Below are 21,230 nucleotides of genomic sequence, written 5' to 3'. Positions count from 1 at the left end.
TATAATATATCGTGGAAATATATTAAACGAATTTTATCTTATATTTGTCATACAGAGTGATTTAAAAAATTTAGATGACTTTTGTATTCGTCAGGTAGTAGAGACGTTCTTTCAACATAAGTTTTGCGATTTAATTAAACTGTCTTCTTCTCTTTCGGTCTCTCATCACACACACACGAGGATAGCGTCGAAAAATCGATGAGTCGCGGTTCATGATTCCGCTCGACTACCTAGGAGAAGTAATTCCAGGGAAACGAGCTCTCACAGTCGGTTTGTTCGTGCGGAAAGCTGCGAGAAAGGCAGGAATACCTGGAAAGAGTGGAAAGGTGGAATTGAAAGTTTCCGAAGGGTTTAGATATTCGTACGGGGTGGGAGTGATGTGCTGCTTTAGGCGGGAACCTAGTAGAAAATTCGTGATTTCGATGCCGAATAACGGGAGACTACTACTACTAGTCCTCTCAAAACTTATTCGATCAGGACAATCGAATTAGTTTGCTATCAAACAAAGTAAAACGTTCTACTTTTTGGAAAATAACCTTTTCCAAATTCGTAGAATTGTTTCAAAAGGAATATCTAAGTGGATGTAAGAGATTCTCTCAACGGTGTATAATATCTGTCTTTGAAAAAAAAAAAAAGAAGAAAAAAAAGGAATAGTCTCTTATATTTGCATGATACCAACTTTGCAATTTGCGAAAGGCAAATGTGTGTTTAACGAGAGAAATTTCAATGCTTCGTGTGTGTGTCGATACGACCGAGGTATTCGAGGTTCGTTCTCGGATCGAACTCGTCCTAAAAACGGAATTGCAGGATTCCAACTAGAGTTTCTACGTTTCTACATTCGAATTGGTGTCTCTCATCTCTTCTCTGTGTTTTGGGACACCAGAATCCGTTGTAGCTCGGTGTCGAACAGAATGTTCGTTCGTACGAGATAAACCGACGTGTGTTCTATATCCTTTCAAATTGTTTCTAAAAAACTTTTCAAACAAATCTTTCTTTCTCTCTCTCTCTCTCTCTTACGTTTGAAAATACTACTAATCTATTATATTATTTGTTTTTTTTTTTTTTTTTTTTTCAATCGAGATATCGAGATACAAAATGCATTATATATTTTTATTTGAATATTTCATATTCATCATTAATGCAATACGATTCTCTTTTATTGACATTGCAAATGGCTTTAGTTGAAAAGTTTATGAAGGATGGAATTGAGATATCAGAAGAATCGTTTCGACGAAGACTTGATAAACTACTACTACTATTACTACTACTACTACAACTGCAGTAGGAAGGTAGCATCGATATGAAAAATGCAAAGGAACGAGAATTTGCTAATATAAGATGCAAGCAGTGACGCGTGAGAGATCGGAAGAGGTAAAAGAGAAAAATAGGGGGAAGGGTGTGGGGGGATGGGGGGGGGGTAGAGCGGAAGGAGGATGGGGTTGGAAGAAAGAAAACTGACGAACAAGATGAGAGATGGGATAGTCCTCAACGAAGATATATAACGTTTATCGATAATATTTTTCTGTAATATTGAACAAAATCTTTTATCCGAGTAATATTTGACTCAGGGATCAAAACTTTTCTTTCTAGACGCGTTAATCCTTTCATCGAAAATGAATGAATGAAAAATTATGAAGGATCGATTTTATAATGTGTAGGTATTACAATATGCGCATCGTATTAATACGTTACGCATACAAATTATAACGAAAAATCGAATTTCAAATAGGACGATTAAGAATTTTTTTTTTTACCACACGTATTTCATATTTTACTTTTTTTTTTATTCTTTTTTATTATCTCTCTTAAGAATCATTTTTGAAAATAATTCGAAACTCTCTCTCTCTATCTTTCTTTCTTTTATTTCTACGGTATTAGTTAGGAAAGTATGGTGTTCCGAGGGCGGACAAGAATTTAATTCGAATGGAGAGAAAGAGAGAGAGAGAGGAGAAAGACAGTAGGAAGGAACTTTGGAAACTTTTGCAGCTTTGCTTTCGGAAAACGAGAAAGAGGCGTTTCCAAGTTCTTGTCCGTTGACCTTCATGCTGCACAAAAATCATATTTCATTTCTAGCATAAAAAGACATATCGACCGACTTTCCCTCTATCTCTCGTTTCTATTTTATTTTTTCCTTCTCTCTAACGAACTCGGTCAAATTTGATTGTAAAAAAGAAAAAAGAAAAAAGAAAAAGAATTGAAACTTACAAAGAAAATGAATTCAAATTCTATCTTTTATGTCCTATTTTTTTTTCTTTTTTTTTTTTTCTGTAAATAAGGTACAAGTAAAAGTTTTATCTTCAATTAAAAGACCTCTAGATTCTTGTTTCTTAAGTTCTACTTGATTTTTTCTTTTCTAAAAGAGATACTAAAGAAAGAGAAGAAGGAGAGTTATCTTCTTATCGTTACACTCGGCCATGCTTTCTCGAAAAAGGAATCGAATGCGAGAGCGTCGATCTGGGCTTTAATTAAAACTCTTCAGAAAGCTGTGTGTACGTCTTGTCGCGTAAAAGAGTGAGAGAGAGAGAGAGAGAGAGAGAGAGAGAGAAGAAAAAAGAAAAAGAAAGAAAAAAGGAGTGCTAGCTCCCCGTAAAAAGAACAGCAAAAAGGCTTTGTGAGAGAATCAGCTTCGCCTCGTTCGTTCTCGAGCCTTGGCTCTTTTGTCCGCTCGAATCCGACGAACGCGCGCTCGGAGGAATTTAGATTTAATTGACCCGCTCAACGATTAAACCACCCCTCTTTGCTCGATTCAACTCTTTGTAGAAAGAGAGAGAGAGAGAGAAAGAGTGAAAGGCAGCGGATGCACGTGGAAAGAAAGAAATAGCTAACCCGACGCCCCGACCGTGGCTAAAGCCGATTGGATTTTCTTTACCAAGATAAAGAAAGAAAGAAAAAAGAAATAATCAAAAGATAATCTTAATTATCGCTCGTAGAAAAGTATCGGTTCTCTTTCTCTCTCTCTCTCTCTCTATCTCTTTCTTGTGAATTTTTTTTCCCCCTAGGATAGAATACCAATTCTATCGAAATCAAACTTAATGCATTTTCCATTTTCTTTTTCTTTTTAGGTTCGCCTGGTAGTAACACGATACTCGGTCAGTATAATGACAAAGATATTAAAAATCTAGATAAAAAGAAGACATTTACAATCTCTTAAAAAAAAAGAAAAGAGAGATCGGAGGGAGAAGAAAATAGAACAGCATCGTAAAAAGGAAGAAAAATTTGGTAAAAAATGAAGACGCGGGACACGCAAGTCTACCGAAGGAAGTGAGAGTCGTGTGGTGTGGGGGTGGTGGATCCAGGTGGTAGGTGGCAGGTGGTGGTAGGTGTATTTGCGGGAATCGGGCTAAAGTGCCCGATCAGTTGTGATGGTCTCAGGGTGGTGCCCGTGCGTGCCGTTAGGGCGCCGGGAATCACCGGCCCAACAACAACAACAACCTCCGCCATCATCATCTTCGTCGAGAGGATTCACCAACGACGGTGCACCCTTCACCGTCAGCGCCGCGACGGACCGTGCAGAAATGGTCCAAATGTTCTATTACGAGAATCGCGGCAAGTGTTGTAAGAAACTACTCAGATACAACGGCTATCCAAATAAGGTTAGAATTTTTCAATTTTACTCTTTTAATTTACGATTCATTTATTTTTATCAAAAAAAAAAAAAAAAAAAAAATATTTATCGGCAACTTTAATTAATTGCTATTAATTTTATAACTTAATTACTTAACTTTACTTTTTTTTTTTTTAAATTACATTTAATAGAACACAACGAATCCTTTATTCGTGATTTGTTTATTAAGAAAATTTATTATTATTTTATATTCTACTACCGTAGAATATGGAAAAATATTTAATTGTTAAATATTTCTTCAAGAAAATTTCAGACGAGTTTAAAGCCGCGTTAACACTCCGAGAATGAAATTAATTATTTGATGAGCTCCTCCTCCTTGACGAGTTTCGCTTGGGAAAGCACTTAAACTATATTCCCTCTCTCTCTCTCTCTCTCCCTCTTTCCGAGTAACTTTTCTCGCTGGACCTAATACGATTCCCGCGTGTATCTACATAAATACATATTATACAAAAGTTTATATAATAATAATAATACAATAATAATACAATAATAATACAATAATAATGTATTATTATCCTTAACAATAGATTTACGGATGGTTTGTACATTAATTTTTAAAAGCTTAAAAACATTGTTTGTATGAAGAAATAGATAGAGGGGAGGAATAAATATTTACGTATATTTTATTGAGTTTATTAAAAATTAACATTTATTTAAAAAAAATAATATTTAAGTTTTATATATACTATGTAGCTAAATAGTTTGAAATGAATCAAATAGACTCAGTTCGTAAATCTATTTAGTATTAATTTTATCCGAAACGTTTCGTTTATATTTATTAGATTATTATTATTGATTTATCCTTTGGAAAATCTCGGAAAATCTAATTCATACAATTTCTATATAAGTTCTAACATCTGACGATACTTGAACCTAAATTCGGTAATAGAAGATATCAAAGTGGAACGAATGCGAGTAAGGATCCATGAAGGAACACGCGCGTTACGTTTTCCTTCTCGGTAAGAAGGAGCTATCAATGAAAGATGACCCAACTGAGATAACGTTCCATAGGAGTTTCCTAAAAGAGAGAGAGCAAAGAGCAAGAGAGCAATTCCAAGTTCACCGCGAAGAAGGTAGCAAGTTTCCGAAGGCCCCAAGGGAAATAAATCGATTCGATATCTGAATAGCCATTATGCGGACGTGGCTTCCAGGTGAGGTAGGGTTGACTGGGTGAGGGGTGTTGGGGTGAACAGGGAAGGTTGATAGAAGAAAAGAGAGAGAGAGAGAGAGAGAGAGAGAGAAGGAGAGTATTTGATATCTCGAAAAGAAGAAGGAAAGTGTGGAAGAAAAAGGGCTCAACCTTATCCGTGATACTCGTGAAACTGGGCTAATGCTTTTGAGTTTCAAAACTCTTTCATATCATACGAAATTTTCTTTCAATAACCGAGTTATTATTCATCGTGGCCATTTATTACCAAACTCGGATCATTCCTTTTGTTCTTTCTCAAAAATGGTCGCCCTAAAACGTGCTACCAAAGAGGGAACCGTACTCTACCGTTGCAAAGCTTTGCGACGTAGCTTTTCATTTGCAAGAAAAGAGAAAGAATATCCGGGACGAATTTTTATGAGAGCGTTAGAGAGAGAGAGAGAGAGAGAGAGAGAGCGTTAGAGAGAGAGAGAGAGGGATGGTAATCCTCGATCGCCGATCGCCCGTAAAATATTGCTATGATCCTCGTAAAAATGCGCTTACGTTGTCGAGAAAAAGCTTGCAAGCTCGTTCCGTTTCTTTTTTTTCTTTTCTTTTTTTTTTTTCGTTCTTCTTTTTATCATCATTTCAAATTTGAATATAGAAATGTAGATTTTTCTATTACTTTTTTCTTATTCTTTGACTTATTTCTATCTCTTTCCTAAATATTTATCGGCAAGAATTACTTGTGAAAGTTTTCCTTTCGACGTGAAAGAAACATCGTGTAATATAGTTTTCAAGATGGCAAAAGGGAGAGAGAAAGAGAGAAAAGTGTATTTTTCAGTTTGCGAAAGTATATCTCTGGAAATATAAATCTTCTGTGAAAGTAACGTAAAAGAATTTTCTTTTCTTACAAGTGAAATACGAAATAGTGTATACTGTGAAGACATTTTCTTCCTCGTTTGTGATATAGGAAGATCAAGAAAGAGAAAGAGAGAGAAAGAGAGAGAGAGAGAGAATGAGAGAGTGTATATTTGCTTATAAGTTAATCTTATCGTTAAGCAGTCAGTGTTAAGGTGCTTTCCAACCTTGAAGTACCCCCAATCTATCTCGAAAGTCTAAAGTTATCGTTGCTGTTATACGAAACGAAACGAATAGAACGAGTAGAATTAATGCTCTGGAATAAGAGAGCTATTTCGAACAATCTAGTAAAATACTATGCGAAAAGGAAAAGCAGATTTCACGATTCCATCTTCGAAATAACCAGTCTCTGATTCTGATTGCGTATTACGACTGTGTCTGTTTTATCAAGATTATTATATTCCAAGAGTCTGTCATATAGACGTAGAAAAGCTAAAGCTTAGGCTTACTTATCCATCTATCTTATCTCATCATTTTATCCCTCATTTTCCGTAATATCATGATTTATCTTTTGTAAATGACTAACCCCCTTTTTAAATGATCATTTTAAAAAACATAATAGAGTATTTGAAACAACGAAATACTTTAATTCATTTTTTTTTTTTTTTTTATTAAGAAGCAAATTTAAATAATATTTTTCAACATTTTTTGAAAAATTTCTTATACAATTTTCATTAATACTAATGCATAGAGATATATACTACTTTTTGGAACGAGTACAGGTAGCTTTTTTACAACACGGCATCCAATAACACGATTTCGTTTTAAACACCATAAGAAAATTGCGACAAATCTTTGTAAAACACTTTTACTTTTACAAATATTAATAATATTTTACATTTTGTAATATTTTTCAGCATTTTCTTAAAAAATTTCTTATACAATTTTCATTAATACTAATGCATAGAGCAAATGATATTTTTTTGTATGTAGTACAGGTAGCTCTTTTACAAGACGGCATCCAATAACACGATTTCATTCTAACACGATAAGAAAATTGCGACAAACTTTTGTACAGTACTAAATAATATAACTTTTGCTTAATATTTTTATTAAATTAAATTATCTTAAAATAATAACGTACTCTTGATTTCATATAATACGGTTTCACACAACACGGCATTTTCTAAGAAACCTATCTATCGTATTACAAGAGTGTTACCTGTATTGTAATCCGTGCAATACCACAAAAAGGACATTACAAATATTCGATTGAAAAAGCTTAAATTTCGAAATAGTATTATCGTATCGAAAGCCCGTTTATTTTTCGTAGCTTTGACGCGAGGGAAAAAAGGTCCGCTTTATGGGGTGTTAGTTGATCGAAAGAAGGGGAGCAGAGGGAGAGGAAAGGTTTGTAGATCTCTAAGGGCGATTGATAATCCACGCAGAGACAGGGAAGCGTGGAAAGGACGAAGGAGAACCATGTCCGTAACCTGTAATCCAGGGTGTTGGAGGGGAAAAGGAAAGGGGGTTAGGGGAGAGGGGGGGAGGGGTACTTCTTGCAGGAGAAAATCCTTTGAATATGTATGAGTACGATTTCCCAAGCTGATTCGCAGTATCCGCAGTGAGTTTTGAAAGCTCTTGAGTTTGCGCGATGCCAAACCCCTTTCCCTCCCCTACCATCATCCCCCTCCCCCTCCCATAGCGCCAGTGGCTTCTCTTTTACCTCGACTTCGCAACCAAAAGGGAGAGTGGAGTGGAGACTATCCCTTGTGGCCGATCGTCCTGCGGTTTCTATGCCCACTACGGTTATTTGTATTCCTAGCCATTTATCGTTATTAGTATATACTACGTATTGGATTTTTCTTTGAATAAAACACAACTCAAAAAGTGTTTTTCGTCGAATATACAAAAAAAATATTAACCCTTTTGCACACCGAATGATAATATTTCAATTTTATTACCAGATCAATTTGCAATGCTATTAAATATTTTATTTGACATTTATTTTCAATTCAAATCTTTCTATAGAAAAATTTAGTGTCACATTGCTAGTTTCCAAATGAAGTTCGAAACTACTGAATTGAATTTTAACTTAATGAATTGTTTTTTTTATTATGTGTGACTTTTTTTCAATTTAGTATGTACTAAGTTCCTATATATATAACTTTGTAGGATGTCATAAGAATGCAAAAGGGTTAATTAGTTGAGATGCGATAAAAAATGAAGAAGAAGAAGAATAATAAAAAATAAAAAAGAAACGATTAATAAAAATAACTGGGAAGTACTTAAAAGTTAAATTTGGTTGATCTTCGTGAAATGAATACATTGTAGGCATTTGGTAAACCGTCGACTAACGGAAACGGAAACGGAAGCGTCTTCTTCTCGTTATACTTTGATACTTTTTGTTGTTGTTGAAGTAAAAGTAAAAGTAAAAAAAAAAAAATAAAAAGGAAGGTTGTATTGTCTCTTCTTTCATTCAATGCTTCAAGCGGTACTTTCGTCTTTCTGACTTACTCTAAGAAGACGATGAGAAAGAAGAAGAAGAAGAAGAAAAAGAAGACTTGCCAGCCAGCCAACCAACCAACCAACCAGCCAGGCAAGGCAAGCCAGCCAGCCAGCCAGGGCTTTCGAAATAAGAAGGGGAAAAAGAGAAAGAGCCTCTTTTTACGTCGCCGCGATTACAGATATCCGACTGAAAAGATTTTGCGACCCTCTCATAGTAGTTCTTCGCAAAGTCAGATGGTATCTTCTCTATATCTCTCACCCGGAAAAGAAGAAGAAGAAAAATAAGAATAAGAATAAAAATAAGAAGAAGAAGAAAAAAATGAAGAAGAAGAAGAAGAGAAAAAGTGCCTTGAGGCTTGGAGAAAGAAGTCAGAGAAAGAAAATATCCATCCTTTTTCTTTTACCCTTTCCTCTCATAGCTTTACGATCTTACTTTCTTTTATTTTATTTTATTTTATTTCATTTCTCATTTCATTTCATTTCGTTTCATTTCAATTTTATTTGTTCTACTTTCTCGACTGGTTATTTCCATCGAATTATGGGACGATATTCTTAGATTCATAATAAGTTTAGATTCGTGTTTTTGCAAAAGAAAAGATTAAAACAGCTCATTTGCAGGCTGCTTTTAATCCATCACTTTGAATGTGATTAATGAGCCGAGCACAGTAGCTTCTTCTCTCTTTCTCTTTCTTATTGTATTCCAAGTCCAGTGACACGTGTTTCGTTAGGATAGTCAAGGACTAGGCTGTGTATGTATAAGAGAAAGATGAGGGAAAGGAAAATAAGGAAGAAGAGGAGGAAGAGGAGGGAAATAGGATGATGGTATAGACGCCATGATACTTTTCTGTCGTCTCATTCCTTCCTATATCCTATCTTTCCTTGATTAATTGTTCTTTCCTATAGCTCGGATGATCAATGTACTTGTACATATATTGTATATATATATATATATATATATATATATATATATATATATATATATATATATATATATATATATGTTGGAGGAATAATGCGAACGTCCGAGAATTCCAGCAACATTTGTAGAACCGGATACGGAATTCCTCATGGCTACACGTTTCCCTTTTGCAATTTGACGTTCGTCCGAGCGTCCAACGTTCAAGCTATTCTATCCTCCTCCTCCACCTCCTCCTCCTCCTTTCCTTTCCTCTCCTCTCCTCTCTCTCTCTTCCATTTTCTCTTTTCTTTCTTCTTTCTCTCTTTCCCTTTTTACTCTGTGCAACGGTTATTAACGAGCCACCTTTTCGCGGTTAGCCGCGTTTCAAACCCACCTACACCATATATGAATATACCTACCTACCTACCAACCTACCTACCAACCTACCTACCGTTTTGCCCCTCGAGCTTGAATTTTTGGCGTCCGTGCGTTTTCCCTTTCCTCCTTTTTCCCACTCTCTCGCTTTTTTCTTTTTCTTTTTCTATTTCCTATTTTTTTTTTTTTTTTTCAAAACTCGCGTGGTATTTTCCATGCTACCTCGGTTTTTTCTCTACGTTCTTACGGTACTTGGAATTTTTCCGGAGCGCGAAAGGCATGCGCCAATATATATGTACATATGTATTGTATGTATGTATGTATAATATGTATATGTGTATGTATGTGCAACATCTATGAATATAAGTTATCCTACGTGTGCACGAAAGTGTTGGCCAAAATGTAGCTCGATGTTGTTGTGGTCTCTTTTCCTTCCCAATGGAATTTTTTTACTATCTTATTTTTTTTTTTTTTACTCCTTTTTCCTATCTTGTCTGTTTTTTTTAATTTTTTTTTTATTATATTTCTACCGAAAATGATATATTTTACGTGTGAGGATTTTATTTCTTATTATTACTATATACACACACCTTATTTTCTTTGAATTTATAATAAATTTTTATAACAAAAAAACATGTAAATTATGTTCTTTCGTTTTTAAATTACACGAAAAATAGATAAAATGAATAGGAAGATGTATTTTCTCTCTCTCTCTCTCTCTTTTTATTTCTCTCTTTTTATTTTTCGAAAGATAGAAATATCGAAACACGTCCGTTGTGTTTTTCCACGTAATTACGAGTTCCGTAAATGTTATTTAAATTACGGTTTGATCGTAAATGCACAAATTAACTGTTTTCATCTTTCTCTTTTTCTCTCTTCTCTCTCTCTCTCTCTCTCTTTGTTGTTTTCCAAACTCGTTTAACTTGGCCGTTTCGATGTTAAAACTGTAGTTCGATCTTTTCGTTTTGTTTTTAAGCTATTTGCCTGGGCCGCATCGAAAAATCCATTCGCGTTTACGTTATTACCAATGCGTTTAAAACCAGATGCTGCACGTGTCGTCTTCTTTCTTTTATTTTCTCTCTCTCTTTCTCTCTCTCTCTCTCTCTTTCTCTTGCTCTTTCTTTTTCTTTCTTTTTCCTCATCTCGTAGAAACATAAAGATTTTTTTTGTTACCTCGATTGCTTGTAAATAAAACAAGCGTCGCGAATGGGAGACATAAAAAAAAAAAAAAATTAAAAAAAAAATACGCGACGCTGGAGGTCACCCATAGCTCTCTCTCTCTCTCTCTCTTTCTTTTTCTTTCCTTTTCTTTTACTTTCTTTCTTACTTTTTTGCTCGTATAAATTTTTACAACAACCTGGATAGGACGCTTCGAATTTACTATCTTTTCTGTCCCCTTCTCTTTCCTCCTCCTCCTCCTCCTCCCACCCTTCCACTTTGTCTTTTACTATGTTTTTCTCGTTTCCCACGGAATACTGGTTTTTTTCACTATAAATTTACCCATTTTCCAAATCAGATTTCTCCATGATACTCTTCCACTCTCCTTCTCTCAACCACCACAACTTTTTACACATCGTACGATCCTTTTTCAAAACTCAATTTGCTACTTAAAATGTTCTTTTTCGTTCGTAATTTCGAATTTTTTTTTTTTTTTTTTTTTTTTTTTTTTTTTTTTTTAAGAAGAAAATTTTAACTTACTTTTAAGCGACACGATTTTTTCCTCAAATATCGTACGATCATTTTTACGAAACTTCATTTACGAACAAATCGTTGATGTGAGAATAGAAACGAGGATTTGCTAAACGTGAAATCTATTTTTTTTTTCTTCGATAATGAGCTTTCTTTCTATTTCTTTTTTTTTTCTTTTTATCTTTTTATTCATCCAAAATTTGCGATAGTTTTAGTTTGAGTTTTTGCAATGGTGTAACTAATTCGACGAGTCAAACTAATTCAGGGATGTCTCGCTTCTTTTTATCTTTGGAAATGTAAAAGTTTAAGTAGAAAAAGGAAAAAAGAAGAAGAAGAAAAAAAAAACATGGAGAGGAAGAAAATTTGGGAGAAAGTTTTCATACACATTTTGACATTTCCCTCGTGGTGCTATATATAAATACCAACTATCTTTTTCTTTTTATTTCTTTTTTCTTTTTATTCTTTCTCTTGGCACTTTTCTGTCTCTTTTTCTCTCTCTTTCTGTTTTTTTTTTTTTTTTTTTTTTTTGAATGAGATTGCATAAAAGTTTCGGCCGGTAATCAGCGACTGAGATAAGATGGGTGATCTTTTATGAAAGCTTGTTTCTCATTTAAAAGAACGTCATTATAGCTTAATGTATTAACAAAACAGAAGTAATTAGTGACCGGAGATGAGAGTTTTCAAAGTATACATAGAAGAGATTCGTGTTATTACCATAAAAAGTTGTTCTTTTAAAAGATATATAGTTTTATATATATATATATATATATATATATAACCGTATGTATTACTCTTTGTACATTTACGTATAAATAAAAGTGTGAACACAAAAATGTAAAAGGAAATAAAATATGTTTTCAGAGTACTAAAACTGTAATGCATTCGTTAAAACAAACTTTTTTTTCTTTATTTTGATCTACAAAATATTTAAATTCGCGTTTATACGAATAGAAATTTGGATGTTTCAATGATGAAAAAAAAAAATGAAAAAAGAAAAAGTCGAGTGAATGAATGAACGAATGAATGAATCGAAAGTTTTAACGAACATTTCGAACGAACGAAATCAATGCGTTAATTATCGTTAAATAAATTTCTTTTTTTTGGAAAAAAATTTCTGCTTAGAGTTGATGCATCAATTGTGTTCAGTTTTCTCATTCCCTCTTTCGTTGCACCAAAGTAATTAGTTTTTAACTAGCGCGAGAAGTTGGGTTCTCTCATTAGAGTGTCCTTCGAAGCTTCTCTTCCCTTTTCTGACCCCTCTCATCTAGGGTAGGAAGGAAGGAAGGAAGGAAGGAAGGAAGGAAGTGGTGGGTTACCCCTATTTGCACTGGCCACGCGAACCTCTTTCTCAATGAACGTCCGAGGAAACTACTTTTCACCAAGAAATAGAAATCAAAAGTGAAAAAGTCGAAATCATTTCTACAAGAGAAAGAGAAGCAAGAGAGGAAAAGAAAATCTAGTTAATTTTATAACCAATTCCATTTATTTTTTGTTTTTGTTTGTTCATTCGTTTGAAAGCTTCATCAAATCGATAAATAACAATCCCGGCGTATAATTGCACGATAAGCTATTGCGTATAAAGTAAAAATCATTTTTCAACGTAATATAACGTAGAACGATAATAATATTGAATTTCAATGTTATGTTTAAATGGGATGATAATGATTTAATTATAATGCGAGTATTTTAATATATGAGAAAATAGGTCCGATCGAGGTAGGAGTAAATGGAAATAAAGTAAACTTTCGAATTATTCGCATACACGTTTAGTTGTTTTAACGAACGTTCAATAATTAAGTATATTACGTAACATTAATAATAATAATAATAATAATAATAATTAATAAATCATTTGTTATTCGTAATATCATTTCGTTCATATGTTTCTTTTTTTCCCAATAATAATAATAATAATAATAATAATAATAATAATAATAATAATAATAATAATAATAATAATTGGAATAATCATTCTATGATAATAATCTCGCATAAGACAATGAAATTGTTTCGAGAATGGTGACGATAGGGGTCTTGAGTAAAGATCGATAAATTTCTCTGGACAAATTGTGGGTAACAGAAGTAGTATAATAATTAATGACAGAATGGAACGAATTGAACGGAATAAAACGATTTGCCGAGAACGATAAAGCCCGAGTGTGTTCGTAATAATGGTCCGTCTCTCGATAATGATAGAACATTACAATAATCGAGCTTCTTCCGTAGAACGTAGGAAGGAAATAAGGGCCAAGATTGTCGTCCCTTTCTATAGATACTTGAATATATCCTTACGGATCGGGATCGGGATCGGGATCGTAAAGAGCAACGTAACGACGCGATAAAACGATTCGCTTGGAATAGAATATGCTCCGAGACACGATAATAAAAAGCTGCCACACGAAGATGATCTTTCGCGTGAAAAAAAAAAAAAAACAAAAACAAAAAAAAAACCCATTATAACGACCAAGAATATCGTTATAAACTTATTTTTAGAGATAATACAGGATAGATACAAATTTGCTCGTTATATTTTTATTTTGTATTTTTTTCTTTTCTTTTTTTTTTTTTTCTAAACTAATAAGCTGTTTTAATGAATTCTTGTTAAAAACTAAAAAAAAAAAAAGAAAAAAGAAAGAAAAATTACCTTTATGTTTTTAAACAACGAAAGATAAATATATAAATTTGTTTGTAAGTTATTTTTTTTTTTTATTTTATTTTATTTTTTCGAAACTAAGATGTTACAATGAATTCTCATTAAAAAGAAAAAAAAGATCTTTACGTTTTTCAGAAAATCCTGGATAAAAACAAATTTGCACGTTATTTTTATTTATTTTTATTTTTTATTTTTTTTCTAAACTAACATAAGATGTTTTAATGAATTCTCATTAAAAAATAAAAACTACCTACCTTTACGTTTTTAAATAACACAGGATAGATGCAAATTTGTGTATAAGTTATTTTTCTTTTTTTTCTAAACTAAGATGTTTTTCATGAATTATTAAAATAAAATATAACCTTTACGTTCTTCGAAAATACAGAATAGATATAAATTTGCACATAATTTTTTTCTTTTCTTTCTAAACTAGCTATTATAATAAAAATTCTCATTAAAAAAAAAAAAAAACGAGAAAAAAAGATCAGCTTTAAGTTAGTTAGATTATAAAAACTGGTGCGCGCATGTAATCGTTGACAATGAGACCAACGACGAAACTGTTCCTTTGAATAACTCTAATGAAATTGATTGCTAGAAAAGAGAGAGAGAGAGAGAGAGAGAGAGAGAGAGAGAGAGAGAGGAAAAAAAGAAAAGAAAGAAGAGATCGTTAGAATAAAATTCAATTGACGTAGAGTTTTAATATGAACCGGTTTTAAAAGACGTTCAATAGAGTGACGTTCTCCGTAGGTAGGGATACACAAGTACATCGACTAATCATTCTATTCGGTTGAAAGTATTCGTTAAATCCATCGACGATGGAATAAAATACGAAAGCCGCCGAGTCATGGTTAGACTACGTGGTTTTAAGAGAGAAAAGGCAGGTTAAAGGAAAGCTGAAAGAAGGGTGAGGGAGGGAAGAATGGGGAGGGGAGGGGAGGGAGGGGAGAGGGAGGGGAGGGGGGACACAAAAGGCCCTTGTTGGATGAAGGGAGATAGAAACAGAGACGGAGAATAGAAGAGAATACGGTTAGTAAAAGTGAAAGAGAGAGAGAGAGAGAGAGAGAGAGAGAGAGAGAAAGAGAGAATCACGGAAAAGAGGCAAGAGGGTTGATATTCCAGGCAGCACCCCCGTAACCGTCCTAGCACATCGCCATGGCAACCGACCCTGAAACACCCTCCGGTCGTCGTACTACCATCGCAGCTTTGCTTTCCGATGCTAGTAATAATGTATCCTTGCTTCTCGTTGATGTAGGTCGCAGGACGTGCAAACCTGGACTTTAGAAAGAATAAAATGCGTGGGAGAAAGATAAAATAGAGAGAGAAAGAGAGAGAGAGAGAGAGAGAGAGAAAAAAGAGAAAAAAAAGAGACAACAGTTTGCATGGTTTTCCTTCAATGGCCAGGAGCTATCGTTGTAACACGACGTTTTACGAGCCTGACCAATCTTCTGCTTTTTCTTCTTCTTCTTCTTCTTTCTCTCTTCATTCTTTTTCTTACTTTTATTTTTATTTTTATTTTTATTTCTATTTTTACGTTGTTTTATTCCAACGTGTCGCATCCAAAGTGTTTTATCGAAGTTTTATTACGTAGTTTAAAATATATCGTTAGATATATAAGATACGTTTATAAGATAGATAAGAAAATATTTTCGATAATATTAAAGGAGATTAATATGTTATTTAAATTATTAATATTATTATTATTATTATTATTATTATTAATTATCAGGAAGAAAATATTTAATGCATTTTCTTTCTTTGCTGTGCATTAAGCAAAGTTTGTTTTAGCAACAACAAACCATTGTGTATTGTAATTAACTGTCGACTATTATAATTTCCTTCGACTTTCACCGTTTGTTTTCTTAGCGTGCATATAAACGCATTTGCCATGTTGATTACGTTTCACGAAAGGTTCTACCGAGATTGTATGCTTCGAAAAGAATTATTTCCCGTTGGAAAATTCAGTTCAATCGTTAATAATCAAATAATTTGCGTTATTTATACTGCGTTAATGAGGACGGTACGTCGAATATTACGAGAAGTTTAAATTAAGAGATAATACGATATATTTACATTTTAACTTTGATTTATGATCTATATAATAAGCATAATGATTTAACGTTATTACCTGTAGAAGAAAATAAAACTAAATAACGCAATAAGATATATGTGACCATAATTATGAAAATGGTCTAACAAGGCATATATTTCTTGTTTTGAGATATTTAAAGGATTAACATTTGAACGTTAAATAAATTTTATATAATATTGAAATAACAAATATTATTTAACGATATACTTTTTGATAATATCGTAAAAATTTATATTGAATTTATTTCGTTTCAAATAATGTGATTTAAAATAACTAATAAATTATTTTTAATCTTTTTTAATTTTAACATAGATTATTTTGACTTTATTATATATATATATATATATATATATATATATATATATATATATATATATATATATATATATATATATATATATATGTATATATTAATATTTTTTAATATTAATAAATTATTATATTATATAATATAATTATTTTATTTTTTCAATTTAATATTTTATAATTACACATTAGATAATATATAATATAATATATATAAAATAATTAATATAAAATAATGTATAATATATAAATATAATTAAATATTATAAAAAAATTAATATATAAATATTAATTAAAAAAATATGTATTTATTAATAATATTTAATATATATTATAATAATAATATGTATTATTATTTTATTATTATTATTATTATTATTATTATTATTATTATTATTATTATTATTATTATTATTATTATTATTAATAAATACATATATACATATATGTATATGCAAGATCGAGATTATAGAAAAATATATTATCATTTATTATTACAAATATTATTTATCCCTAGTCTATTATTTCCTGTTATCGAACTATAGAAATAGGGAGGATAAAAGTATAGACACGGATAATCGTTTATCGCGAGGTTGTTCGACGATGTTATGTGACGATAGTCGATAACGCATGCTTCGTTTAACGATCACATAGTACACGCGTGCTATATAGTCTTTTGCACGTCGTTACCGGGGACACAAGGGAAAAGGGTGAATGAGTGGGTGGTGGGTGGAGTACGAGATGAAATTCTAGGAACATAATACGCGTAAAAACTTGCGACTATCCGATATTTCTTACAAATTCCTATTACTAACTATTATTCTTTTTTTTAATCCTCTTGAAAAAACTTTTTACGTTAAACTATTTTTTTTTTGGTTATAGATTATCGTAGGAATGAAAAATCTTCAATCCCAGATTATATAGAAAACGAGTTATAAGTAATACTCCTATTAGATTCTCATGTACATATATACATATACATATATACATATACATATATATAGTAAGGATGAAATTTCAAAGAGTTAAGCTTTTTTTAGGACGAAGGTAAAGTTCGAACGAACGAAAGAACGAACCGATCAGGTTCGTAGAAGTATTCTCGAAACACGCTAATTGGTTTAGAAACTCAACCGTCGATATTTCTTAACGTTTGAAAAATGAAAAAAAAAAAAAAAAAGAAAAAGATGCGATTTTGCGCATCGATTAGATTTCCAAACAAAATTCTTTCGATCTTGACCTAGATTCGTTAAAAAAAAAAAACAAACAAACAAACAAACATTTCGCATGCATACCTACATTCTTCTTATTCTTCTTCTTCTTCTTCGTTAAATTCTTCTTTAAACGATATGATTTTAAACGGAACAATAACAAACAAATATTTTCTTTTCTCGTCACGACACACTGTACACTCGTGTCCTTTGTTAACGATGAACATTTATAATTTAGGTGATCGCACGATTGAGAGTTTAACGATTTATTAAAGCTCTGTAAACGTTTATATGTCTCTCTTTCTCGCTGTCTATGTATGTGTGTGTATATGAGTTTGCTTGCGTAGTTACATAGGAGACAGAGTGTGTGAGAATGAGAATGAGAGAGAGAGTTAGAGAGAGAGAGAGAGAGAGAGAGAGAGAATCAACGACTACTATCGAGGTATAGTCATTAATCGTTGTCGACGTTTCGCAAACAAAACGGGCTCGTGGCTTTGGACGTTTCTAACGCATATAGAAGTCCATCGTGAAATCGTTTGAACACCATTCGATCGAACTCGCTTTGCTTCTAGCAGTAGATGCGCTTGGACCAAACTAAACTCGAACACAACATGTAGGTATTCTTCCTTCTTTTCTCTTTTCTTCTTTTCTCCTATTCCCTTTCCCTTCCCCTTTCCCTTCCCGTCCCCTCCCCCTCCCCACCTCACCACAACGAAATCGATTATCTGTCTTTTCGCTTTGCCTATCCAACCTAATGTTTTACAAACTCTGACGTGAAATTACTCTGTGTGCCATTTGATTTTTCTTTCTCTCTCTTTCTTTCTTTCTTTTTTTTTTTTTTTTTTTTTTTTTTTCTATGAAACGAATCCTACCTTCGAGGTACAAAAATACAATACAAATGTCGTACGATTTTTCTTTTCTCGAGTGCTTTTAAACGATTATTTATAAAAAAAAAAAAAAAAAAAAAAAAAAAAGAAGGAAAGTTTATCAAATTGGAATTAATATGGCGGGGGAAAAAGCAATTGTAGTTATTTCGATAACAACGGTTTTACATTCGTAATTATTTTAATTTTTTTTGTTGGTTCCCCCCCCCCCCTCCAACCAAATGAAACAGGTTGATTTATAAAAGCAGGTTGCTATTCGAGCATTTGCATAAGATTATAAATATAAATCCATTGTTTTGTATAGAATAAAATCGGAAAATAGTAATATTTCCGATTTATATGGAGAAGAGCATGGTATAAAAGTAGAAAATAAATTTTCTGGAAAATGTAGTATGTTATTTAACTGGAAACGGGAAGAGAAATATTCACCTCGATTTCTCTCTCTCTCTCTCTCTCTCTCTCTCTTTATCACTCATTCTCTCTTTTTCTCTGAACGGAATCGAACGTACTCATGCATATTCCTACGAGTGAATATTTCAAATTTTTCCTACCGGATCTTCTCCTCGTAAAATACTTTACAAGCTTATGCTAAGAACCGACAGCGTTCCTTTATCGTCTATCCTCCATGATGTTTTCATTTCGAAAAAGCATCCAAGAGAGAGAGAGATAAATAATATTTTCTACCTTCTCTTCATTCTCGCTGACACTAATAAAACATAATACACACACGTAGAAACGTATATTCGTGTATATATATATATATATATATATATATATATATATATATATGTTCATGAGAGGGTGGGGGTTGAGAAAAAGAAAAATAATGTTTCTACCAAAAAATAGCTTTTTGTTTCGCGGACAAAGCTCAATGGTTTCATCCATAAATTAAAAGTCTATATAAGTATAGAAAATTATGAAAAAAAAAAACAAAAAGAACAAACGAGTGGTCTGGACCCATTCAGTTGAAAAACAAGAAAAGGAGTAAGGTCAGTGTTAGTAAAAAAAGTGTGTGTTTGTCTCTCTGTGTGTATACGTTTTTCCGTATGCGTGGAAGAGAGACAGAAAGAGACAGGTAGAAAAAGAAAATGAAAATGAGAGAGAGAGAAGGTTCTTTCCGGTTGGGTGTACTACGACGGCGTTGGTAAGTCGGGTGGTGGTGAGCTTGGCTGCAGGGGGTGACTCGAGGGGTTGAAGTGCGGTGAAGGGGTTTAAACAAAGGAGGGTCGTTAGAAACAAGTGGTGCCGATTAAAAACGCCGACGCCACTCGCTGCGATGCATCGACAAACACGCGACGACCCTCCCTCCTCCTCCTCCTCCTCCTCCTCCTCCTTCTCCACCACCACTGTATGTTTTTCCCTTTTTCCCTCATCGTTTTTCTTTCTCCTTTTCTTCGTCTTCTTTTTCTTTTTCTTTCTTTTTTTTTTTTTTTAATTTCCAGGTAACTCGGTACCTCTCAAGGGCACCCACCACCACACGACTATTAAATGTTCTGTCTTATTCCTATTAAATTTTTGTTGTTTTTGTTTTCAAAACATAAGTGAATGAAACAAGGGTTGAACGAAATACCGAAAGGGGTTCCTGTTGACTTTATTTTCTTTTTATTTTATTTTCATTGATTTTAAATTGATCATACCAACGCTAGTTTTCGTTTCGCTAGCAAAGCACTCTCTCTCTCTCTCTATCTACTGTTATCTATGCCAACTCTCGGCTCGGCTATATATATATATATATATATATCGTTTTTGTTGGTGGTTGCTGCGAAAACTGGGATCGCGATTTGTATCGTTAGAGTGCTTCAATTAACAGCTTTACGAGATAATAAAATATAATATTTGTTGGACGCACTGTTACTAGTGTAGAGTTCATCCTATGAACGATTTACAACACAAAGCTAAGTAAATAATCGATGAATAAATCGTTAAAAGTGAATATTTTTTGGAAGTCGGATTTAATATATATGAAACAAAAAAAAGAATCTAATTTCAAATGCGATCAAATCATTTTTTGATAACTCGTTAAATTTATTAGATCATTTAGAAAAAAAAATACAAATGACGAGTAGAAATAATGGATAAAGTTTTGTCGGAGATTCTATGCGTAAATTATTATGAAAAGATATATGTATATATATATATCATTGAAGCTTGTTAATCTTTCAAGAAAAATTAGCATTCTCGCTTATTTCGAATAATCGACGTGGCACTCTATTAAGATAATAAAGTTGCCGTTCTAAAACGATGTAGTTCAGATAAGTTATTAAGAAGGGGGTGGTATGTTCATCGTGGCATCTCGTTAACGTGGGTATCATACTTGAGAATATGCAAGCTCGATGAAAAGGAAGACAGATATATGTATAGAGAAAGAGAGAGAGAGAGAGAGAGAGAGAGAGAGAGAGAGAGAGAGTGAGTGAGTGAGTGAGTGAGGAGAGGGAGACTCTAAGAGAAAGAGAACGTAACAGGGAAGTTGGTAATTCAGTGAATGTAAATGAATTCCTGTAGAAGAGCAGCGATTTCTTGGATGGTAAATGAGAAATGGCAGAGGGAGAGAGAGAGAGAGAGAGAGAGAGAGAGAGAGAGAGAGAGTTACGTCGAGGGGTTGCGTCTAGGAATATAGTGCGTCAAAGGGATTGATTGAAATCAATGCCGCGAAGGAATCTTCGTAAAATCGAGGCAGGAAGTAGACCGATGATTGCCTTTAGAAAAGGGGGAAACATTTCCTTCAGCTTCCGCGTCAAAGTAGTTCGTACATTTCTATAGTTCGTGGTTTATTAAATCGAAGGTTTAGGGTGTACCACGAAATGAGGGAGAATAAATCATTGGAAAAAGTTTTTGAGGACAAATGTTGGACAAGGATTTTTTTTTATTCGACAGTTATTGAACAAAATTGTGAGAATTTGATTTTTTTATCTCATATCTTTTTTGATTTCATATTTCTCGATAATGGTATTATCTTTTTTCTTTTTATTTTATGTGATTTTTTTAAACTTATAATGTAGGGATAGTTT

At 32.9% G+C, this 21,230-nt stretch overlaps 1 protein-coding gene across 5 annotated transcripts in view; it reads left to right on the top strand.

Moving 5' to 3' along the window:
* Positions 1-21,230, top strand: part of LOC107065748 (uncharacterized) — a 78,514-nt gene that overhangs the window by 16,333 nt on the left and 40,951 nt on the right. For all 5 annotated transcript variants that reach the window (XM_089172877.1, XM_015319712.2, XM_089172876.1 and 2 more), the window contains one exon: positions 3,063-3,593. In XM_089172877.1, the coding sequence (XP_089029003.1) occupies positions 3,363-3,593 (231 nt within the window). In that variant the 5' untranslated portion in view covers positions 3,063-3,362. The remainder of the gene's footprint in view (positions 1-3,062; positions 3,594-21,230) is intronic.

The sequence above is a fragment of the Polistes dominula genome, unplaced genomic scaffold (assembly GCF_049000335.1).
Source record: "Polistes dominula isolate Pdom_NZ unplaced genomic scaffold, Pdom_raw_medaka contig_23, whole genome shotgun sequence".
Classification (NCBI taxonomy): Eukaryota; Metazoa; Arthropoda; class Insecta; order Hymenoptera; family Vespidae; genus Polistes; species Polistes dominula.
This window is presented reverse-complemented; position numbering and strand designations above follow the sequence as displayed.